Source organism: Diuraphis noxia, unplaced genomic scaffold (assembly GCF_037042655.1).
Source record: "Diuraphis noxia isolate RWA-SAM2 unplaced genomic scaffold, SU_Dnox_SAM2 contig0004, whole genome shotgun sequence".
Classification (NCBI taxonomy): Eukaryota; Metazoa; Arthropoda; class Insecta; order Hemiptera; family Aphididae; genus Diuraphis; species Diuraphis noxia.
Window position 1 is genome coordinate 40,991,271 of NW_028301714.1, and position 26,124 is coordinate 41,017,394.

General features: G+C 27.7%; 2 protein-coding genes across 5 annotated transcripts; one reads left to right on the plus strand and one right to left on the minus strand.

Annotated features, from left to right (window-relative positions):
* The first annotated feature begins 1,651 nt into the window (after nucleotides 1–1,651).
* On the plus strand, nucleotides 1,652–15,972 carry LOC107168693 (uncharacterized). 2 transcript variants are annotated; one of them, XM_015518189.2, is made up of 10 exons: nucleotides 1,652–1,892; nucleotides 4,871–5,219; nucleotides 5,289–5,414; nucleotides 5,479–5,590; nucleotides 5,908–6,276; nucleotides 6,358–6,530; nucleotides 6,599–6,709; nucleotides 8,267–8,388; nucleotides 15,078–15,317; nucleotides 15,381–15,972. In XM_015518189.2, the coding sequence occupies exons 2-10, from the start codon at nucleotides 4,945–4,947 to the stop codon at nucleotides 15,839–15,841; spliced, it is 1,989 nt and encodes a 662-aa protein (XP_015373675.2). In that variant the 5' UTR covers nucleotides 1,652–1,892; nucleotides 4,871–4,944; the 3' UTR covers nucleotides 15,842–15,972. The 2 variants fall into 2 exon arrangements, with proteins under 2 accessions (XP_015373675.2, XP_015373676.2); XM_015518190.2 differs by having other exon boundaries at nucleotides 1,686–1,892; nucleotides 4,941–5,219.
* A 2,650-nt stretch (nucleotides 15,973–18,622) lies between these two features.
* On the minus strand, nucleotides 18,623–21,315 carry LOC107168692 (ribonuclease H1). 3 transcript variants are annotated; one of them, XM_015518186.2, is made up of 9 exons: nucleotides 21,170–21,315; nucleotides 20,907–21,095; nucleotides 20,527–20,737; nucleotides 20,280–20,455; nucleotides 19,679–19,788; nucleotides 19,376–19,499; nucleotides 19,222–19,313; nucleotides 18,973–19,148; nucleotides 18,623–18,913 (listed from the first exon to the last, which is right to left on the minus strand). In XM_015518186.2, the coding sequence occupies exons 2-9, from the start codon at nucleotides 21,032–21,034 to the stop codon at nucleotides 18,836–18,838; spliced, it is 1,095 nt and encodes a 364-aa protein (XP_015373672.2). In that variant the 5' UTR covers nucleotides 21,035–21,095; nucleotides 21,170–21,315; the 3' UTR covers nucleotides 18,623–18,835. The 3 variants fall into 3 exon arrangements, with proteins under 3 accessions (XP_015373672.2, XP_015373674.2, XP_015373673.2); XM_015518188.2 differs by having other exon boundaries at nucleotides 19,679–19,773; nucleotides 20,907–21,221; XM_015518187.2 differs by having other exon boundaries at nucleotides 20,907–21,220.
* Nucleotides 21,316–26,124: the final 4,809 nt, after the last annotated feature.

Below are 26,124 nucleotides of genomic sequence, written 5' to 3' on the forward strand. Positions count from 1 at the left end.
ATATACCTAAGATCTAAATGCTAGACATTTTGTATTATAATAATAACTGTTTTAAACATTACTTATTAATTATTATTATATTTTATTAATTTAATAACAAATTTTGTTGTTTATAGTGACAATAATGATCAAAAATATACACCTACCTATAATTTACTAATTAGTAACATTGTTGATGAAGCTGGGCTTGGATAACTCCTCGCGGAGTGTTAAAGTTTGGTATCATAATAATTAGTGTAATAATAAGTGAAAAAAAAATAATAAATTACAAAATTTCGGCAATGTGAATGAATGTGACACCGTTGCAAAAAATAATCTATGCTCAAAATTTTTGTTTAAAAAGTATAATATACTCAATCGTGATTTACCCCTCCTTTTTAGCAAATAATATGTACTTACATTTTTTATCAAATTACCATTCCCAACCTACATATTTTATAATTAAAATATTTTAACTCGTTGCAATCCTCTTTATTGATTAGGTAACATCATTTGCAAGTATAAGGATACAGATATTTTTAAAAAACAAATAACAATTGTGCATAGAAATTAAAACTGTTAAACTTATTTATAATAAAATGTTTTTTTATTGCTTGTTTATTGGTTTGGTTTAAGTTTTGTTAATTTTTTAAACATATTAGATATGATTATTATATGAATGATATTATTTGCGATTCTTGAGCGATTTTCAATAACTTATAATTATTTTGGTATATCTGTTATTGGTTGCATCACCTGTTTTTTAAAGACAATATTGTCCGTATTACAAATTTTATGGAAAAACGCCATAAAAATTAAGTTTAAATATGCTAAACTAAATTCAACACAATAGGTAATAAAAATTGTACATGAGTACACGACTGTCACAAAGTTGACTGAAATCTAACTAATAAATTATTTAACTATTTGAAGTCTAAAATCGGTGATAAATAAGAGTAACAATCGATTACTGTTTTTAGAATTTGTATTAATTTTATATTTTAGAAATATAACTTTATTGGATTATGATATTAATTATTGTTGTTGTAGTTCTGTACATAACATCGTACCTTCGTACGTACCACAATATTATATTATTATGTTCTTTTTCCTTCACAAAACACAATCACACATTCACACGTATATGGTGTATTATCTCAATTACCTGTAATCTGTACTTTTTGCCCTCTCCCCCACAGCCTGTGAATGTCCACATTTGTTCCTTTAAATAATTAAATTCGCCACCGAGTATGTACAATTCTTTATTATACAGTTTATTTGTTCAGTAGGTAGCATGAATTAAAAATCATATCCATTATTATGTTAGTTCGAACTCTGTTGTGTGTGATACAGAAAATAGCCCTAGCCCTTAAGCGACCTAAGCACGAAGCCACGAACTTAGCCAACTCATGACAAAATATATTTTGTTATAGCCAACTTACTAAGGTCTAAGGTAGATCATATAGTAATAGTAAGTTCGTGGTCGCAAGTTTAAGGCAAAAATAGCGGGAATGTAACAATTGGTCACCAGAATGTTACGTTTATGTTGGTCACGCGTCTTATACTCCAGGGAGTTTCTAGACAATATTTACGTCAACAGTGTAACCAAATAATATATACATGTAATATATTCTGTAGTTGGCGTTGTTCGAAAATTTGTTTTTCCATTCGTCGAAATAATTGATAATTTTTTTTTTTTAGTGCAACAGCAACACAGCAACGAACGCCGAACGTAAAAAATCTACAGTTTTTGTTGTGTTTCAACTGTTTCAAGTTTAGAAGCTTGAAGTGGCATCCATTATCGTTGTGCTTTTGACAATTTTAAAGTGTATCATATAAAATATTTAATTTATCTACGCGTAGTTATTTATTACATATTCGTTAAAATAGTTTTGCACTTAAAGTTTCTGCACGTAAGTATAAATTTACGTTTTTATCCGTGATTCGTCAGTCCACCATTTAATTAATGTCTGTGGTTGATGTCATGATCGGATTCTTCTGTTAATGTATCTAGTTAAATAAGTAATTGCCTACGGTATTTGTGTGTATAGAAATATTTAAAGACTGTATGAATATATAAATACCTAGTGTTAAGGCTAACATAGTGAACAAATTGAGTACAAATGGACATTTTACTATTTGTAATTAACAAAATCTAACAATCATTTTTAATTAAATATAAGCATTTTAATACTTTTTAAAATAAAATTGGATCTTTGATTCAATTGTTTTATAATTATTTTAAAAATATTATTTATAAATGATATACCTACCACTATTTAGGGTGGGGCCAAAATCAAAGTTAATAGATATTTAATTAGCAACTATAATATCTTCATTCTTCAGCATAATATATTTTATATATTATCATTTATAATTCTATAAAATGTTGCTTTTTTAACAGCAAAACATGTGAATTCATTAAGAAAACTAACATACCTATTTTTATGTGAAGATAATGTACAAATAAATTTATTTTGATTTAAATATAAATTTGCAATTTGGCATTTCTTGCTCATCCATTAATTAATAAACTCTGTATTTATTATTTTCTGCTTATTATATATTTTTAATTTTAATTTTTATTCATTCCTCGTGAAGATAATGGCGTCCAAAAATTGTATGATGTATACATTATGAGACCATAATTTTTTTTTATCTTGGAGCATGATGTCTGTAAATTTCAATCTGAAAAAGATTGATTTTTTTTTGTTTTTTGTGTAAAAGTGAACAGTTATAATAGCAAAAATAATGTACTTGATAAAACAAATTATTCAAGATGAGTTCATTATTATTAATGTTTATTTATAAAAAACTAGAACAAAGTTTAGTCATTTGGTTTTCCATATGTTTTGTAATATTAAACTGCTTTAGAATATCAGGTAACAGGCCGACTTGTACCTACTCTGCAATTATACATAAAATAGCTCGAATATGCTCCTTAGCATTATGATTTGTAAAACCTAGCAATTGTTAGTACTATATTCTTGGTGATTGTAGACCTAAATCAGAGGTTCCCACCATTTTTTGACTTACGGCCCTTACTCATTTTCTAAAAACCCGGAGGTATCCTATAGCCTACTTCGGTTTTATTTAGAAGTTATAAGTGCCATTGCCATAAGTATAAAGAAATTAGTAAGAAGTAGGCATATAGGATATAATATATAATATACACATATTATATTTTATAAAACAAATTATTACATTGAACATTAACTTGAATATAAATTATTTTATTATTTTTATTAAAAATATATTTCAAATAATTTCACGGAATCCTAAATAAAGTTCGCGGCACTCTAGTTGGGAACCTCTGACTTAAATAGTGTATTATATATATATATATATATAATATTGATCAATGCAGCATCTGCGTTAACATCTTTAATTATTATTATATGATTTTTACCAATGGAGATTTATAGTCAACATTTTTTTTGATAGGAAATAATGCCACTGTGTATTTTTTCAAAGTGGAACATTTTTGTGTTGTTTAGGTTATCTCATATCCGAGGACATATGATCATGTTTAGTGTCAACTTTAGATTATCCGTTGTACCTATTATAAATGTATTATGTAGTAATAAATAGTATTTAAAGACAATTATATAAGTATATGCTGTATTTTTGTTTAAAAATTCATAAAATTCTTATAATATTTACATTTAGTTTTTCACAAAAACATATATTATGTGTAAACACTAGTTTTAGTGCTGTTTATAGTACCTTACACTGTCATGGATCAATTTACACTAATTTAATCAAGAGTTTACTGTACTTACATTTAGTATAAAACGCCCAAATATTTAGGAAGGTATTATAGTTACTACTTCCATATGAGCCAATATTTTAGACGTTATTACACATATTAAAATTGCATACAATGTTCATTTTTCAAGTAAAAATATTTATCTAGTTTTTTGTTAATAATAATATGTTAATAAAATATAAATTTTTTAATGATTAGTTGACAATTTAAAACATAGTATAGTAAATAAAATATATGATATAGTAATCATTTGATAATTCGAGAAACTTCATAAATCAAATTAAATGCTTAGTCCCCTGAGAAAACCTCTTTAATTTGAAGAAAATACATGTATTTCTCTTGATAATTCAAAATGTTTGTCGGTGAGACACACTACAATTTGAATTTCTTTAAACGTGATTATATGTTATGTATGTTTATATTATGTATAAAGATTATGTATAATCTGTTCGACATACTCGTAATGAAATTAATAATGACGGCAATTAAATATTATCGTACCTTACCTACCTAATCTAGACTTTAATCGTATCATTTCACCAAAATAAACCTCTACAATGGGTAAAGAGTTTTTTAAATTGATTAAAATGTAGTCAGTTGGAATATGGGTTCCTTAAAGTAAAAGTGTTTAATAAACACTATTTATCGATCGCTGACAAATAAAAGTGATTGCTGCAGTTGAAGCTGGTGAAAAATAACATACAATATTTTACCTTTTTTTGATTTAAATTAATTTCTTTTCTCTTAATTATTCAAACACTGTAAATCAAAAACCTCTATAAATAAAATTTTTCGTTCAGGCCCCTTAAATTAAAATTATCCAGTGACTAATGTACAGCAAAAGGCAAATATTTGCATTTAATATTTTTCAAAAATGATAAATTATAATAGATGATACTTATTTGATTACTGAATTAATTAAACTTAATTGTTTTATTGATATTTTAGTTTTTATTTTACATACTTTAAAGTCTATAGTTTATAACTGTAAATACTATTTTATATGGATGTTCTAGTATTTAGTTCTAATTCATGATGTGATAATTGTAACTGTAATAAGTTCTACCAAATTTGTTTATAAAATGTTTCCTTAAATATATAAATATTAATTTTATGTTATAGGCATAGAAAATTGTGGTATCCAAGATCAAGAAATATCGTCACATATAGCAGATACGTAATTTATTTACAGTTCAATGAGACGAGCAAGTTATGGTGGTGGTAGTCGAGGAGCACCAAGAGGTGGCAGAAGTGAAAGTTATAGCAGCCGTGGCTCAAGTTTTGGTAGCCGTGGCGGTGGAGATAGTGATGGATACAGACGAGGTGGGCCAGGAGGTGGTGGAGGAAATAGTTTTAATAGTTTAAAGAGCAAGCAACCCGGCGAGGCTCTTCGTAAACCTAAATGGGAAAATGAAACTCTTCAACCTTTCCAGAAAAATTTTTATACACCTCATTCATTAGTTTTAAACCGGTATGTATTCATTATTTCAAATTCAAAAATAAATAGTTTAATCTATTTCTATAATTTATTTATATTTAGTCCAAGGTTAGAAGTGGAAAATTATGTTAAAGAAAAAGAAATTTCATATGTTGGTAGTAATATCCCAGATCCTATAATGAATTTCAACGAAGTCATTCTTCCAGACTATGTTTTCAACGAAGTTAAGTAAGTACTTAGGTATTAAGCTATTAAGATTATTGTGAATTATATATATTTATAAAACTATTAGAAAACAAGGATTTAACAATCCAACTCCCATTCAAGCAGTTAGTTGGCCAATTGCATTGAGTGGAAGAAACATGGTTGGAATAGCTCAAACAGGTTCTGGAAAAACTCTTGCCGTAAGTTGAGAAATATTTTTTTAAATATTTCTTTATTAAATAAAATATTTTTATAGTTTTGTGTTTATTCTTTAGAAAAAAATTAGTTATTTTATTTTAAACTTCTCTAAAACATATTGATTTAATTGAATGAATTACAATTTAAAATAAGCAAAGTTGGTTAATAACCATTGATTACTGTTAGTAATGATATCAAACTATTTATTCTCTTCTTATATTAAACATTTAAAATAGTGACATTAATTAAAAAAAATAATAAAGTTAAAAGATAGTTTAAATTAATATATTGTAATTATTTTTTATATTTATGTATTTAGTATATGTTGCCGGCAATATTACACATCAATCATCAGCCTCGTCTCCTACGTTATGATGGTCCCATTGTTTTAGTATTGGCACCTACTCGTGAACTTGCTCAGCAAATTCAACAAGTAGCTGTTTCATTTGGCACCTCGACATTTGTTAGAAACACTTGTGTATTTGGTGGTGCTCCCAAAGGTCCTCAAGTTGATGATTTAGAAAGGGGTGTAGAAATTGTAATTGCAACTCCTGGGAGACTTATTGACTTCTTGGAAAGGAATACAACTAATTTAAAACGATGCACATATTTAGTACTAGATGAAGCTGATCGTATGTTGGATATGGGTTTTGAGCCTCAAATACGTAAAATTATTGAACAGATCCGGGTAAATAAAATTTAATTTTAATTTGTATTTACATCTTATAATACAATTACATAAAGTTTTAATCCAATATATTTTTTACAGCCGGATCGTCAAGTTTTGATGTGGTCAGCAACATGGCCCCCTGAAGTAAAAAATTTAGCTGAAGAGTTTTTGGATGATTACATACAAGTGAACGTAGGATCTTTAAATTTGTCAGCTAATCATAATATTTCCCAAGTAGTTGACGTGTGTGATGATTATGAAAAAGAACAAAAGTAAGTTCAGTTTTATAAGAGTTTTTAAATAGTTTTTTTAAAATGATTTTATTGTTTTTTTTTTTCAGATTATATGCTTTGCTAACAGACATCTTTTCACAACCAGATAACAAAACTATCATTTTTGTAGAAACTAAACGTTCAGTTGATAATATTGTGAAATTAGTTAACAGGAATGGGTAAAATATTTTTACTTTCTAATATATCTACTCGGTAATTTTGCTAACTTATTACACTCAAAAATTGATAGTTGTAACTAATTCTAAAAATGTAAATACCATAATGATGATTCCTAGCGCTTGAATACAGCCAACCAAAAATGAGAAAATCAGTCAGTGGCGCCAAATCTATATAGTAGTGGTCGCCATCCCTTTTAAATGGGTGGGTGGTAGGTCTTGTTATGCTGATGAGTAAATATCTAACAGAAAAAATTTGATAATAATTGTACAAATACTAAAATATTATACGTGACCGCTGTTTGATGATAACATTGAGGAATAGCCGCATAGGTTTAATTTAACGGTTCTGGGTGGGTGGGTACTTGTTAATTTTTTACTAGTTGGTCACCCTATTTTAAATTGAGTTCGGCACCACTGCAACCAGTATTATTCTAATTTCCCTATATATGACGGGGAAGGTAATATCATAATTAAAAAATAAAAATATATTCTCAACATTTGTTGAATAATTATTAAATAATATCTGCACTAATTGCATGAATACTCCTTTTTTCAAACTGTGTTAAACCAAGATTTTTAATGTTCCGTACATTTATTAGACAATAATATATTAAATATATATCCATTTCTATAAGATCCACTAATATAAAATTATTAATTATTTTTATTTTTATATCCCCTAAAAAGGGTTAGTTGAAAATATTTGTATTGGCATCTACTGTCCTATTTTTAAAGCTGGCATTCATATCCACTTTTGATTACTTGTTTGATTCTCTTTTCAATATATGCATTGTTGATGAAGGCTATCTCAATACCTGAATTTGAACTCTGCTAAATAGTTGCTTCGCTAATGTCTTCAATGAGATCTTCATTTAAGCCATACAAACGGACAAATTACATTCATCATTTTTTATTTTAGTAATTAATGCTTGTAGGGTTTTAACTGCGTTGGTTCCTAGGCTTTCCCATTGGATGAAGATGGTGCTGGAAGCACCAGTTTCTAGGTAACACCTGTAACAGATGGATGCTAATGTTGAAAGATTGCTATAATTTTTTGATGTTTTGAAGATGACATATCTTTTCATCCAAGCTCTTTAGAAAGATTTATTCCACTTGTTGCCATTGATCTGTAGTGCGTGCATTTCTTTGCCAGGAAGCACAATCGACTCATATCTAACACACTAGCAAATCCTAATATGTAGCATAATATTATCTATTATTAAATATAAATCCTATGAATGTGGTAATGAGGCTGTAACTAGAATTGAGGCTCATTTTTCACTGTCAGTATTATAAGAAATAGTACTTTTATTACAACTGGTGTATTTTACTTTGCATTTTAATTGAAAATGTATGAATATTCAACAATAGATTTTTGTTATTTTAAAAAGATAAATTTATTGTTATTACTAATTAAAATATTTGATAATTTTGACAAAAATAATAACGATCAAATTTAATAATGAGTGTGTTATGTTTTAAATAATCTTGGATAAATTATATTATTTTTAATTAAAAATATTATATTACTTATGTTTATCATTTTAAAATCTCAAGATGGAGATCCATTGGAATACATGGTAATAAGTCTCAAAATGAACGTGATCACACATTGAATCAATTTCGTTCTGGCCAAGCAAATATTCTGGTGGCAACTGATGTAGCTGCTCGTGGTTTGGGTAAGTTGCGGTAAAGAAAGCAAATCAGATCGTGGAACCCAGATTCCAGACTGGTTGTTATTGTATCGATGCCTTCGATGGTCTTGTATCTACTCGCTCAGCCGGTCGGGTTAATGTCAAAGAAAACAGAGCACGTCGGATGATTTTCAAGGCACGTAATATAATATAGCCTATTTGTCTTTTTTTTTATTTCTTGATAATTGAATCAAGAAAAAACTATACACATATAATGTGTAGGGCTGGTGTTTTAATCATGCTTTGTGTGTGGTTATATAATTCTGGTAAAAAATGAAATGTGAGTATGTAAGCGGATTCAGGTTATTCTATAATAATTTAAAACTTTGAAAATTGATAAATTCTGATCCGCTTAAATTCTCAATCATTTGATCAGTAAATACATCAGCCCAAAACTTAATAAGGAGGCTATGTTATACCAATTGACCTTAATTAGGCTAATATTAGTGCAGTAGAATCTTAATTGTCTGAAACTTAATGGATTTTAATGTTTATTGTCTACCTTTAAAAGTGAATTACATTTTTATAATTATTGGTAAATCATATATTAAACATAAGATACCTAGCTAAACATTTTTTCAGATAATTAAGTTTGGGTAATCGTTAAGTGTGTAATCTACTTGTTAAAAATAATCTACTATGATATTTGGGTGAAATTGAGATGAAAATTTATTAATTCCAATTATTTTATTAAAAAGTTTTGAGGGACTATTTTAGTATAAAATTTGTGAATAAAACCCATAGCCCAGTGGGGAGAATATTGGCCATTTTTTTCTATTTAAATTAATTTAGCTATTAACTTTTTTAAGTTTTAACTGATAATCATTTGGGAAATTTATTTAATTCATTATAATGAAGCTAATACAAAACTAAATTAATGTTTATGGTTAATGTTAAAATTCAGTATTTTAGTAAAATTGTACTAAATTATTTAAGATATATTACAGCACTTCAAAAGATTCCTTAACAATTACTATAATTAAATATTAAATATATATATTTTAATTTTTAATAATAATTTCTTTTTTTAATATTATTCATTTGGATTACATTTTAGGGCACTCATGTACTATGCTATCTACCACTTAGACTAACTCTTATATGTTACGTTATATTTTTATTTCATTTTATTACTGTAATGTATCTACCTGTGAGTTGAGTTATTATAATAACAGTGTTTCTGATACATTTCTTTAATAACATAATAACTATATTGATAACTTGTAAATATCCACTAAGTCCCACCATAACTTACTTTTATATATTATATTATTTTAGTCTATGTTGTGTTCTTCCATCTTGCTATGTTAAGCAACAGATTTAGTTAGATTGTCAACTAAAATAGAAGTGATGATAGTTCATATTCAATTTTAAACACAACATCTCAATTAATTTGAAGTTTTATGGGATAATTAAACAATATAACATTTATAATGTATTAAAATACTTGATCAATCATCAATACATTAAGAGGATGTCGCACGGGTATTTGTTTTCTCCATTTTATAAATTTACAATATGGCCAATTTTATGTTTACAGCAATACATTTTACTCTGTAATTTTAAAAATTAGATTGAAATAACATCTAATAAAATTTATAGATTATAATATTATCTAGGGCATCTCAGAGGATTTTGTTGATGATCATTTTAAAATGTTAAAAAAAAAAAAAAAACAGTCATAACTTACTTAAAAATAATATCAATAAATTCTTCCAATAAACCTTAGATAATATTCTTGCCTCTACATTTTACAAGAGAACAATTCATTTTAATTTTAGAAATTCTAGAGGAAACGTATTATTGTGAACATAAAATTGCTTTGTATGTTTGTAAAATGGAGAAAACAAATGCTAATGTGGTGTCCTCTTAAGTAAATTTTAATTAAATAAATCTTTATTAATCAATAATCAGCTTGTAAAATATGGAAAAGTGGGAACATTTTTGAAGTTTTTTAGTAACTAGGTAGCATAGTACGGGAGTATCAATTTTTTTGTTACCTACTTGAACCATATATATTCCCGGTAGTTAACACACTAAACACTAAATTGCCCGATTAAGTAGATCACTCACTAATCGAATACCTAAAGTCTACTGCAAATATTTATCTGTTGAAAGAGACATTCTCGATAGGCATAGAGGAGTAATTCAATTATAAATGTGAAGGAGCAATATATTTTTTATATTATGTATATTTATTTTTTAGGAATTTTTTTAAAGTTTTATTCTTAGCTTTTAATATTGATGAGCTTAATCAATTCTTGGACAAATGTATAACAATATTTGTATTAGTTATGTTAGTGTATGTTCAAAAAATATATATATATATATATCATTATAATGTTTTATAGTTATGGGATACTAATAATTGTAGAAACATTTAAATTAAAAATCAACATTTAGTGGAACGATGTGGTTGAGTGATATAAGCTGGTACTGAACCTGACTATGGTTGTCAAGTACAAACAGTTGATTTCAATATTTGGTTCTGGTCCTCCAGAGCAGAATGAAACAAAAAACCACAACACTCGTTTTATTCAAAAAGATTATATACTAATTATGATATAATATATTTATATATATATAAAGAAGATAGATAAACTATACCATGTTTTTTCTGAAGAAATTGAAGTTATGAAACCAGATCAGTATTGAGATGGTTAGGGAAATATTTCTGTACTAGATGGCCAAGTTTGGAGAGAGAGAGTTCCAACGTTTAACCCATAGGAAATAATATGTAAATTAATAGTATATCATTTCAAATAAATAAACATATTACATAGTTAACATTGTTATATCTGATGAAAACTGTTATTAATATATTGTTATATATATTTTTTTTTAATAATTAAAATCTCTTCAATACTACATTATTTATGTATTATTTATTATTTTAATACAATTTACTAAAGTTGTTCTTTATTTACCAATTGTACATATTATGTACAAATTGACTATTTGTTATGGCAACAACAAATAATAATATGATAGTTAGAGATAGTTTTAAAAATATGTAGATATTATTAAAGTAAATTACATTAGTAAAGTGCATCATGTTATGTTTTTTTGTATAACTAGTAGAGTTCAATATCCACTATGTATTTCTGAATAAATTAAATTAAATTTAGTGAACAAAATTTAAATATTTACAGTATTATTTTTTTAAGTATTAAAGATATGTTTATGCAATGTTATGTGCTAATATTCCTTAATAATATTATTTAATTATAAAAGAAAGTATATTTTGGCCTTCAGAAACGGTTAAGACTCATCATAAGAAGTTAGAAGATAAAACATGACATAACACTTATTAATAATGATTATACAAGTTTATGTTTTGATGTTGTATAATATTATGCAGCATAATATTAATGCTCCTTCATGTTAAATAAAGGCATCTGAAATATTTAATATTATGTCAATCAGTCTGGTAATTTTATTATATTATTTACAAATGTATTACAGGAAAATATTATGCTTATTAAATGATGTGATTTTGTTCTAATATACTTTTAACAATTATTGTTTATACTTCCACAGTTGAATAATATTTAAGCATATTATTTCATTTTTAAGCAGTAGATTATATATTTTAATTGTGTATCCTATTTATGTATACTTTTTTTGTAAGTATATTGTTTAAGCACATTTATAATGAATCTTATTTTAAGGTTAAGTTAAAAAAATTACAATGAAGAATTTTTAACTTTTACATAGAACATTATTTATGTTTATAAAAATAATGCTTCTTAATTGATGACATATTTTAGATTCTGAGATGAGCAATGGATGAAATTTTAGTTGTTGGATTTAAATTTTGGATATTCATACAATAATTCAGGAATTTAAATTTATACAACTTAAAATTTGAAACATTTATAGAAGTATAAATTTTCAATTTGTATTCATTTTAGGTATTTTAATTCTTTTAGTTCTTGGTTTAATAATTTTTTTGTTCAACCAATTAATAATTAATCACTTAAACAAATTTTTTGAAAATAAAATAAAACTAAACTTCTGAAATGCTCCATGTATTAGATTAAAACAAAACATTGTATTCTTGAGACTTGTTCCATCATGTTGCTTCAAGTCTTGAGTATTTGTCTGAAACAAGCAACTGAGTTTTAATAAATTGACTATAATTAGTACAATTTAATTATTTTACTTATAAATTCTTTTTATTATCATTTAAAACTATACTCTTTTAGATTCTGAACGAAGTTATGAATGTATTGATTTTACAATGATGTGTTTTTTTTTTTTGTGTGTCTGTGTACAGCATAACTAGACGAAATAATGCTTCGATTTCAAACTTTGGGGGTGGTTTCCGATGTAAAATTGAAGTTCCTTGATGCATTATAGTGGTCAAAAGTAAACATTTTCCAACAGTTTTCAAAAAAATCGAGAAAAACAAATAAAAAATGACAGAAAAACTGGAATTTTTACGCAAAACCAGTTTTCGACCAAATTTATTTTTTTATATGGTTGTAATTCAAAAACTAATCACAGTAAATACTTGAAATTTTCACCAAATGTTTATGTTAGTATTATATATACAGTTTAATTTTCAAAAAGTTTTGACTTTTTTTGAGTTATTTATAGACCACTGAAATTTTCGATTTTTTTTTGAAGTGTCTGTAAAAAAATGTTGGACGACCAAAAAAAACATGAAAATTTAATACAAGGTTCCTTATAAGTTGTTCTTATTGTAGCTAAAAACATTAAAAATCGTTAGTCACAATTTTTTTTTATAAGCGTTTATAGTTCAAATTTTTACGAAATATGTCAAAAACGCGAATATTTGCAAGTAATTTTGAAGTTTAAAAATCATAAAATTTTTTCTGTTTATAACTAAGGATTAAAAAATATATAACACTAAGTTTTCCTTCAGATAGCTATAGAGAAAACTCGAAGCGTCGTTATAGGAAAAATTTTAAGTGCGTTTGAATTTTAAATTTTTTCGAAATAGCGTAACGATAACGATATATCCTCAAACGATTTTAAACATTTGTTATTATTCAAAAAGTATAAGTCGTAGATACTTGAAAATTTTACCAGTTATTTAGATTGGCATTTTCTTTACATGATTTAATTTTAAAAATATTTTGACTTTTTTTGAGGTATTTATAGACTACTGAAATTTTCAATTTTTCTGAAAATTTTTTTTTGAAGTGTTGATAAAATTTTTTTGGCCCTATCAAAATACTTGAAAATTTAATACAAAGTTCCTCATAAGTTATTCATATAGTGATTAAAAAATTATAAAAATACGTAGTCAACATTTTTTTTTATTAGCATTTGAAGTTCAAATATTGATTAAATACGTAATAATTACGAAAATTCGCAAATTATTTTAAGCTATAAATTTATACAAAATTTTCTTTTTAAATCAAAGATTTAAGAATTTTTAATTATCTATAATATATATCATAGACTGACAAATCATCTCCGTTCAGAATCGTTTTTCTTATACAATGATACCTACATTGCATTCAAATCTAACCTACCCTAGTCAGAGGTCCACCCCACCACCTAATGTACAGCAGAGCGACATTCACTTACCTGCTTTCTTACAATAGAATACATGGGAGACAACCTGTTTTTGTTTGGTGGCATATATCTCCCACATAATGGAAATTAGGTTAGAATCTATGAAAGGAGAAAAAAGTGCACAGAACAAATTTATTTATTGTATTCTACTTAAAAACAAGAGTATATATAAAAGTCAAATCAAGTCCATCACTCACTAGAAAGATGATGTTTCTTTTATTGATGTGATTAATTAAAAAATGTATACTATAAATATTACAATTTTTAATACAAGCTTTCAATATAAAATTAGGGTTGCAATATATGTTTTTCTTTTTTATTTGTATAGTATATAATTAATGATTCTTATGAGTACTGTTCTACTTTTGATTACTGCTGTTTATTCAGAAGTGTGCCCCAAACACCACTGACCATCCTTCTGTCATTTAAATTGTATACACTTCTTAATAACAGCACACAGAAAGGAAATCTCAAATCAAAAAAAATTGTTTCTAATGAGTTAATTTTTTTTTTTTGGCATTAAAGTCACTTATAGTAGAATTTTAATGTACTTGTCAAAGGGTAGGTTAAGGACACTAGTATATTTTTATTTTTAAACAAATTTAAAGTGTAATTATTTGTTTATTTATTTATTTAATTAATTGTTTGTGAAAATGTTAAACTTAACATGTATGTATATTTCCATAGGTTATCTATATTGATTCTAAATTTATCGTTTTGAATTCATTAACTGCATTGATTATTTAGACTTGAGTTTTCCTTTTAATAATTTATCTACACAAATTACTTTTAAAGTTTAAAGCATTTAATATGCATAATGATATAATTAGTTTTAAATACTTACTTATTAATTATGTGAAGCATATGAATACTAATGCATACTCTATCTTAATATATTATCTCTTAATACTCAATTTTATTGATCTAAATGTTCATTAAAATGTATGTGAATAGTGAATGATTTTATAAACTTTAAATTTTCTTAGAATTTAATTTATTTAGATTTATTATTATTGCTTATTTAATTTATTTCGATTTACTATTTATATTAATGAATTACACAACTTTTGTTGTATAATTTTGATTTGTTAAGTATTAATTGTTGAATATTTAATTTTAATTAGATGTGGATGATGTCAAATATGTGATAAATTTCGATTACCCAAATTCATCTGAGGATTATGTGCATCGTATCGGTAGAACTGGTCGTTCTAGTCGTACTGGAACAGCATTCACATTTGTTACCCCAAGCAATGCTCGCCAAGCCAAAGATCTCATATCTGTCTTACAAGAAGCTAAACAAGTTGTCAATCCAAAGCTTTTTGAACTTGCAGAAATGGCTGCTGCTGGAGTGTTTGGAAAAAGTATGTTCTTTTAAATAGTTAGAAGTCTTTGATTCATTAAATAATATGTTCTAATTGTTTTAGTGGACCGTTCAAATCGTAGCCGTGACCGTGGTGGACAAAATAATCGAGGCCGTGGTTATCATGACCGTGGTAGTCGTGGAAACTATGGTAGTGGTGGTCGAGGTTCATATAGAGGTGGTAGTCGAGGTAGTTATGTTGGAGGAAGTCATAGTTCTAGTCGCGATAACTATTCAAGTGGAAATCAGGGAGGTCGTAGTGGGTATACAGGAGCTAACCCTGTTAATAGCATTATGAGTAATAATAACAATGGAACTGCTCCGGGTCGTGAAAGAGCAAGTAGATGGGGAGATAGCAATAATAGTCAAGTAACGCAGCACCAGCCAACTAGTCAGCATCAACCAGCATTTGTGTCTCAACCGCCTGTTCAAATACCTAATATGAGCAATCCACCTCCTGGTTATGCGGGTAGTTACGGATTCCAAGCGCCTCAACCTAATAGTAACTTTAGAGGAGGTTTTTAATTTATGACTTTGATTTTTTCTTTTATTTATGTAATAATTATTAAGCACTTTATTTCCAAACCCAATTTAATTAGATAACAATGGTGTGTTTAGAAAAATTAAAGAATAATAAAAAAATTATACCTGTGTAATATTACCTTTAGTAAATTATTGATAAATTAAATTATGAATTTATATTATATATATATATTATATATATACCTAAATTTTTATTATTTATTATTTTGATACAACTTTAAAATTAAATTGTTCAATAAATCTTGTTTAAAATAGTACTCAATAATACTAAGATTTATGTTGGGTAGATAAATGTTTGTACTGATGATTCTTACATTTAAAATAGTCTGTTAATAGCATGTAATATTATATTTTCTGCTGATGAAAAAATGAATGTCAAGTATAAAAACATTATTCATTTATTTTAAATTCAATTCAAATATATTTCAAAACTTTGGTTGTCACTTATTTGTTAGTGCTAGTTATTGATATTTTTTTACACAACTAAATCAATAAAAATAATTTTGTACAATTATCACTTATCAGATTTAATCACAATGGTATTTGATACAATTTTGTGTAGTAAAAATGTATTATAAAAACAATTTATGCTAAATAGAAAGTATGAATCCTCTTGTTTTAAAAAAAATTAACTAGTAGGTTTGATCACAAAGAATAAAAAATTAATTAAGCTCTCCCTCTATTTTGAACACTTGTGATAATAAATACAATTTAATTAATAAATAAAAATATGATGTCATTATGTATTAATTAATACGAGTATTATATTGGTAACTCTTGAATCGTGATATAAACAATTTAGTATGATCGCAAAATTCATAATTATTCAGTTCAAGTGCACGTCACTTGCTTACCCATATTGTCATAGTTATTAAATTATTACTATATGCTACTATGCCCCTACCGAATGCTCTGACTGTCAATAAGTTGTGATCATACCGTGTGTCCGTGTTGTTTATATCATGATTAAATTTAACTTGAACAGTTTAAAATCCGTTCAAGAAATTGGAAACTGTTTAAAATCAAAATTTTCTTATGCCTATAAATAGCTCAACTAGTTACTTTTGAAAACTACTAAGAAATTTTAATTTATGTACCCCTAAGTACCAACTCGATTTACTTTACTGTCAGAAAATGTGTTGAAACAAAGCATTTTTATTGTCTCAAAAAGTGATGACTGTCTAACAAAAAAATAATTTGCAAAACAAATGCCATTGTAAATAATACATTCATACCACTCTGCTGTTCAGAATTTAAAACATATGATGTTAGTTCATAAACTGTGAATATACTAAAAACCACAATAGTGTATCAACACTGGCACCTAAGCCTGAAAGTGTCAACTTCCACATCTTAAAAGAAGGATATAAAATATACCATGACTAAATAATAGATAACAAAAAAGCAGTTTTCGTCCAGTTTGCACATATATCAATGTTAATAGAAACGGAGAGAGCCTCATGATAGATGATGTTAGAGTGGTAAGCATAACACAAAGTTTTGATCATACCTATTTATTAAATTAAAAAGTAGCTAGATAAGACACAAATTTGGATCTTAACATAATGTGCAAAATTAATTGTTGCATATTTGGAACATTTTTAATTTTTATGTATATTTTAGCATTTTCTCAATAAAATCTATATTTATAAAAAAGAAGTATTGTTATTAATACTAATGCTTAATGATATGTCCTATGTAAAACCTGTGAACCTGAAAACCTAGATTTGCTAAAAATCACGTGCATTTTTATTTAAAAATGTATCCAAGTCTTTAATAATTAACTGTAACTCTCCAGATAACTTTGAAATATTGTACTATAATAATAAACTAATTTTTTTTAAATTGATTTTTGCTCATGAATTTTAATTTAGATGAGTGATTGTTCAAAATGCAACATTCAATTGAACACATCATACAAAATACAATTAAATTATATCAAATAGGCATTTAATACATTTTTTTTGTTTCATATTAATTATTAAATGAATTATATACATTTTTAAACTAAATAAATTTAATTAAAATAAATTTTTGTTCACACATTGGAGACGAACCATGAGCGAGACACGTTGTACAACTATGTACAATTAAGAAGGAACATTTCCGCTTATTTTTCCCCTTGGAGACGAGCAGTTTTTAAATCTATCTATTATTAACAGCCAATAGGCAGTAGAATCAAATTCCAGTTACGCTCCTCATGATGCAAATTATTTAATTATTTAATGTAAATAATCAATACAACATCTCCTATCGATAGATTGTTAAATGATAATAATAGTGAAAACATAACTTTTAGATTATGACGGTCTGCCTTGAAAGTGTTAATGCATATTTTAAGGAAAATCAATGCATATATGCATGCATATTTTGTACATTTTTAGTGTATATAAGTCTAGGCCTTAGTCATGAAATATACTTAGAAATTGTTTCCAAGTTTATTTGAATCTTGCAAAGTCTAAGTATTTAAAAATACAAATGCTTATGGACTTCAATAGAGATGGGTACTTTATAGACTTTTGTGACGTTATAATTTAATCATTAAAATTACATTATAAAAATAAATGTTAACTATTAAATTTTATAACATTGGTAACTTAATTTTAATATTTATACATACATTTAAAAATGTATCATTTAGATTTATTTTATTGATTTATTCACACAAAACTCAAATTAATAATACCAATTCAAATTACGTATTAAAAAATGTTTGGGTATAGAAATGTATTTTGTTCTGATATTAGAAATGATACATTCTCATTCTTTTAAGTATAAAATGTTGGCTTTATTGTTTAAAATATACATACATCAACTAAATCTTGCGTTTCTGACGTAATTGCTGTTAAATGAATAAATGGATTAAAAAATTTACATAAGATATAATATCACATTTTTTCCTCGTTAATTTGAAATAAGAAACGCATATAAATTTAATCAGTAAATAACAAACGTGAAGTTTTAAAAATATCCCCCTTACATCTTGGCCCCTATCCTGGCTAACTTATCGGCTTCTTCATTACCAGTAATGCCTTTATGGCCAGGAACATATATCTAAAAAAAAACTTTAATTAACTTAAAACAAAATTTAAAGAAAATTGAAATTATATTACCCAGCTAACAGAATCCATTGATTGGATTCTTTTATTTAATAACATAAACATTTCTTTGTTTTTTACATCGGCCCCTGCACTGGTTTTCCATCCTTTAGCCAGCCAACGTGGCATCCATTCATTTACACTTTTAATGACAAAATCTGAATCTGTATGTATACTTATTCTAGTGAGACCTAAACATGCATTAATACTGTTGAGAAATTTGCAAAAATAATGTTTAAATTAAACAACATACACAGAAATTACCAGTAGAATTAACACGTTCAATTGCTTTAATAGTAGAAAATATCTCTGCGTTGTTGTTAGTTTGTGTTCCAGGTACTTTTATTGATAAATTCCTAATATAAGTATAAATATCAATTCCAAACTAAAAGATGATTTATCATAAAAAAATACTAACAGAGGATGATGATTTCCAAACCATACTCCAGCCCCAGCAGATGCTCCTTTATAGCCATTGTTTGAACAAGCGCCATCCGTATAAACAACAACTTCATTTTTTTCATTAAATGTGAAAGATTTTTCTAAAATATAAATAGTATTTATATGTAGTCTTTTAAACCACCTATACATAAAATAATTTATTAAGTTTTGATAATTATTTATTTATTTACTGTAATAAAATTTAACATACATGTTTTAAAATAAGCGAACAACTATTTATTTATATTATGTTGCATTTATTAAAAACAGTCATAATTACTTGCTGATTCTAGATCGGATAGGAGTAGGTCGGTATCATCAATAGAATCAATATTTGAAGAACACAGTTCTTTTTCATCAGAAAATGTCAGGTTGCTATTTAACAACATACTAAGGAAATATTAAAAAAATACAAAAATTTTATGAATTTTAACAATTTAGGAAAGAGAATAGTACTTCAGTTAGTGTATAAGACAATATATAAATTATGAAGAAAAAACAAATATATTTTTTTTTTGACATTTATAGAAAAAAAAACTAAAAAAATGAAAACTGAGTGTCCTTTAACAGCTTATAATATTTTGAAAATTTCATGTATTTACGGTTGTTTGTTTGAAAATTACAATTACACCTAAATTCAAAACTGATTTAGTGTAAAAGTTCCCAGTTTTTCTTATTTTTTTTTTTTTTTTTGCTTTTCATGGCACTTGAAAATATTGAAAAAGCTACTGAAGTATTATTTACTACTTATCGTGTACACGCATATACAAAAAAAACTACATCATTGTACAATCAATACATTCATTGCTCTGCTCAGAATATAAATCATTCTTATAAAATATAAATTTTTTCTTCTATAAGATACCAAACAGAAAACATACCTTTTTGTTCCATTTAAGGAAAAATCTTCTTCGAATTCAGTTTTATTCACATGCAATATCTCATGAAGTTTACCAATAACTTCACCGTCTAAAATCTTCAATTGGTCAATACAGGTCACAGAAAATCCTGAAATTGATGATACAGCAACTTGCAAATCATTAAATGCCATCTTAATCTAAAGAAAAAGCCAAAACTTAGCAACTATTTTTTATTAATATAGGTATTTAAGTAAAATGCGGAAAATACTTTTCTTATGTGATCTTTCACTAAATTCATAGGAGTATATGAATTCTCGGATCTTTTTCTTTTCACACCTTTGAAATGATCATTAGTGTTATGTGTTTTTTGCACAATCTGGAATTTTAAATCTTTAATATATTTTTCAGCCTCTATTTTAATATCAAATTTTTTGGCATATGAATTAGGAGTAGCATCTCTCAAACCACGAGCCCTCTCCCTAAAAATCAATATTACAATAATTACTAATTAATATTGAACTGTAACAAAACAAAATGTAAATTGAAAAGGTAAGCAATTCGTTATGACAAATACAATCTATCATATATTTTTAGACAAACGCATTTCTTCAATGAAATGTGCATATTCAAGTATTAAGTTTAATTTACCAGTTTTCGGCTATTGCACCGGTTTTCGAAGTCTTGAAAATTACAGCGTAAATTGGCATTTTAAAGAAACGACAAAATATTCGTTTAATCGATATTAGACTACGGTATTTACAACCACTGAAATGCATAAAACTCGTGATTCGTCACAAATCACAATTGATCAATAAACGATTACTCAGTAGTCAGTACCTGCCGAGTAATAAGTAAATATTCTATAAAGACTTAAAATTGCCTAGACAGTAGACATAACGGTCGTAACTCACGGTTCAGTATTTCACGAATTCCAATTAATGCTCCAGTAGTCCAATTTTAAGCACAAAGTTTATAGATAAGATATCACTCAGCTGATAGTGGCCATTGGCCAATTAGAATTTAATACAATTTTATGCCATAAAAATGCAAAATAGATAGGTGCTGAGGCTGACTGCTGACACGAGCTAAAGCATTGATTAAAGAATATCCTATAATTAATGGCTATAGTAACTACTAACAAATACTATAGATTAATCTATTGTATTTGCTACTAACTAGTAACTAGTAAGGTAACTACTAAAGTAGTAAGTAGCATTGCTGACTATAGTTGGCATGCGTTAATCAATTTTTCCAAATTGGATTATTATTCAAAATATACCTACATTTGTTCTGAGAAATTTTAATCCCACAACCAATTTATTATTGTTCATCTCCAACCACGATAAACCTATTTTACCCATATCCATCGGGGCAACTAGACATTTCAATTATGGTGGAGGGGTTGCTTAACCTCCGGATTTCTTGTGGCTTTATAGGACCTAATTTTTTAAACAAGTTTTAGGTGTTAATTTCAACTAAGGCGACAGTAAAGACCCAGAGCACCCCCTCCCTTTAGTTGCGCCTTTATATATATATATATTTTTTTTGCTTTTTATTTTTTAAAAAGACAATCTATACACAATATAATCTGTTCAATAAGTCATGATAACCATAGGCGCAAATAGGGGGGGCTTAGAAGGTATTAGCATCCCCAATTTTAAAATTAGCACCCTCAAATAATGATCGTGCTTATGTATCAAAAACTTCTTTCAAAAAAACTAATATGAAAATGCATAGCATAAGCACCCTTAGTTTTTTTTTTATTGAAATTGCGCCTATAATGATAACAATTAGAAATGAACATAACATGATTCACATGATAGGGGAAGTCACCCACTGGTAATACCTCTCACACAAATATTTAGGTTTTATTATATTATATTATATATTATCTAGGTGTAACAAGGATGATTATATCGTTGATGTTGTTTTTTTTTTTCTGAGTAGTAGGTCACGATTCCATTTTCTTTTCAGTCTACGTGGAGGTTGGTCAGGGATAAGATTTTGAGGACATTTTTCGAATTAGGTGACTAATGTTCGATGGCAGTTTTATCGTTTTATGTAAAAAGATATATAGTGACGTTTTGAAAGTTTACTTACAGTTTCGATTTGTAAGTCATTATGAATAGATTCATTCGTTACGTACCAGGGAGCACCAGTGATGATTCGAAGGGTTATATTTTGAAATGACTGGATAGGGCGGATGTTTGAAGGTTTGGCTGGCCCCCAAACTTGAATACCATAGGACCATAGTGGTCTGATAACGGTTTTGTATAATAGTATTATAAGTTTTAGTTTGGATTTTAGGAGAGGCCGAAAAAGGTGGAGTCTGCTATTCGCTATTTTTATTTTATTTTTTAGTTGAGGGCCCCAAGTTAGGCGTTTGTCAAGTATTATGCCGAGATATTTGGTTTCATTACTGACAGGAATATTCACGTTGTTTAATTTAATTAAGGGACAGTTGCAACGGCGAAGGGTAAAAGTTGACTTGCTTTCATTTATTTTAATCAACCAGCTTTTACACCAGGCTTCAATTAGGCTAGTATGATGTTGTAGATTGTGTGCAGCTATAGAAATATCATAGCTTGTGGACAATAAGGCTGTGTCGTCGGCAAAGGTGGCTAATAGTGTGTTGGGAGTTTGTGGAATATCGGCAGTGTAAATATTATAAAGGTCAGGCGCTAGATTGCTACCTTGGGGCACTCCTGCAGTGATGTTGAATCGGGGCGAAAAGAAGTTTCCTTGTCTAACAGTGAAACTTCGATTTTCTAGAAAAGATTTTATAACTAAGAATAATTGAGTTGGCATGCATTTTTTCAATTTAAATAGTAGCCCGTCGTGCAAGACCTTATCAAAGGCCTGGGAAACATCCAGGAGTCCAGCACAATATTGCCTTCTTTCTGAGGCAGAGGCAATTGAGTCAGTAAGCCGATGGACTTGGTGTATAGTGGAATGTCCTGGCCGAAAACCAAACTGGGTGGTAGGTATGATTTGATGCTCGTGTAGGATAGGTCGGATTCGGAGAAGAATCAATTTTTCGAACAATTTGCCAAGCGTTGGTAAGAGACTGATAGGTCTATATGGTGAGGCTAAGTTTTTTGGTTTCCCTGCTTTTGGTATAACGATTACGACCGCATGTTTCCAGATGGTGGGAAAATAGGAAAGCCGCAGCATTGAGTTGTAAATATGTGTTAATGAGAGGATACATTTTTTTGACAGATTTTTTAAAACTTCGTTTGTGATTAGATCATGCCCAGGTGCTTTACGTGCAGGTAATTTCTTGATAAGACAAAAAATTTCATTGGGTGAAATTGGTTTTGTAGGAGGAGACATTGGTAGGGGGGAAGAGATAAACTGATTAACTTGGCTCAAGTGTTCAGGATTCGGAAAAATGTCTTGGTGGGGCTTGAATGTATTAGCTAGATGTTCGGAAAAAATAAAGGATTTTTCTTCGTCTGTTGTCACTAGCAAATTATTACTTGTGAGGAGAAGTGGAATGATTTCTCGGATTTTAGTTAATTTTTTTGTGGCTCTCCATAAAGATTTGGGAGTGGGTTCTAAAGAGTTGATATAACTCTCGTACTGTATGGCTTTGTGCTTGATAAGTTCTTTTTTTAGAAGATTTGATAGGTGATTGAATATTTTTTTGTCGCTGGGGAGACAAGAATTTTGTCATGTAGGTCTCGCATTTCTTTTTTTGTTTAAAAGGAGTCGTAAGTTGAATGGGAGAGTGTTTTTGGGTTGTGAATTAACGGGGTAGGTTTATTTGATGAAATAGCTGTTTTTTTATAATTTCAACCAAGTTTTGTTTTGCATTTTCGACTTGATCTTGTGTTTTAAGTGAAACTCTAAGATCTATTAAATTGTCAAGATTTGTTTTGAATAAATCTCAGGCGATGGGTCCTTTGGTGAGTGAGGGCCGATCATTTTGTTTAGGTGATCCACCAATTGAAAGAATTACGGGGGTGGGTCATTGGAGATATGGCAGATATTACTGATATCTGTATTAAGATGGTTTGGGATATTTGTAATGAAGAAGTCGAGTATATCTGGGTTACAATTTGAATGTGAGGGCCAGTAGGTGGATCCAAGTGGGAACAAAAACGACAGATTACAATTATTAAAGACAGAGAGGAGTGTTTTTCCTCTTTGGTTATCGGAGATATAGCCCCATTGGGAGTGCTTAGCATTGAAGTCACCCCTTGCTATGAAATGATGGCCTTGAGTATTGAAGAGACGGAGGAATGTGTCGCGTTGGATGGCATGACGAGGTGTGCAATATATAGAAGATACGGTTATTGGAATACTATTTATTTTTATTAAAATACTAGTTGCTTGAATAGAGGACTCTTGGAAAGAAGTTAATATATTATGTTGGATGGAGTTGGATACTAAAATACAGGAACCTGCATGTGCTGTTCCATCGGGATGATTTGTTTTATAAAGGGTGTAATTGAAGATACTAAATTTGGTTGTTTCAGTGAAATGGGTTTCTGTTATTAGTGCAATATCTATTTTTAAATCATTAAATACGGTTTGAAGTTCATTTTTGTGTTTTGGAAGACCATTTGCATTCCATAGTAAGATTTTTAGCGGAGAAGATTCATTTGGTTGATTGTTAGTAATTTTTTAGGATGATTTTGTTAATAACTGTAGTTAGTAGTGATATTAGGGGGTTGATAACTGATTTAAGATCTGATATGAAGAGTGAATAATGTTTTATTAAATCATTGATGTTAGTAGCAGTATAATTATTATATTTGGGGGTGTCATTTTGGTTCGTATTTTTTAAGACATCTGCATAGTTTGCATTGAGATTTTATATATATCTAAAATTACCGTTCTGCTTATCAAAATCTATCATAAAGATTGGTTACTGTCGTCATTCGATATCGATTCCTTAATCCTTAAAAGTTAGTAGTTACCATTGTTGAAACTATGGGCACGATTTAAGAGACTAGGTACAATTTAAAATCGTTACTACAGGTTAGGTCAGTCAGGGTCAGGGCTAGGCCTTAAAAGGCTAAGACTCACTGGATAACATACTGACTTAATACAATTTAAATCAAACGCATATTTTATGATTCAATTTTTTTTTCAAATATTTTATCATTTGCCCTATCCTAATAAAATGTTCTAGTTCCGCCTATGCAAGTTACCATACTATAAGAAATTCTTATTGCAAGTTATAGTTGGCAATGGGTACTGAAAGTCCATTAAATACCTGCAAGTCAACCAGTGTGAGTTTTTTAAGCTTGATGGATCATTTATAATTTAATAACTTGAGTTAACCTTAATCAACAATTTGCAAGTTAGGTATTTACTATTTGAAAATAGCAAAGATTTTTTTAAAATTTATTAATATAATTGTTTCAATACAACAAAGTATTTTTACAATGCTTTTACAATATTATAAAGTTAATTAATTAATGTTTACGGATACATTTTAGCATGATTATGAGTCTGGATAATCCTCTTCGTGAGTTTCAAGAAAAACAACTTTTGGTAGCCGTGGATTAAATTGCAAAGATAGATGTGGTTGTTATAAATGAAAAAAAAATGAAGATCACTGTAATCTAATGAGACAAAATCATTAAATATGAAAAACAGCTGTGTCAGCCAAACAACATCATCATATATAAATATAAAATACAGTTCTACTTACTTATTTGTAAATACTTACAATATAATATAGGTGTACATTGATTATTAGTTATAATTTATAAAGTGCTATCCACCTGATAGATGATATTTTTTTAATGGTCTAGCAATAAATTACTTGCCAATTATGAGCAAACAAATATCATTTCTGAACATATGGGTATGAAGAGGTGGGTTACTTAAGGTTGGTCTACTATTTTTTCTC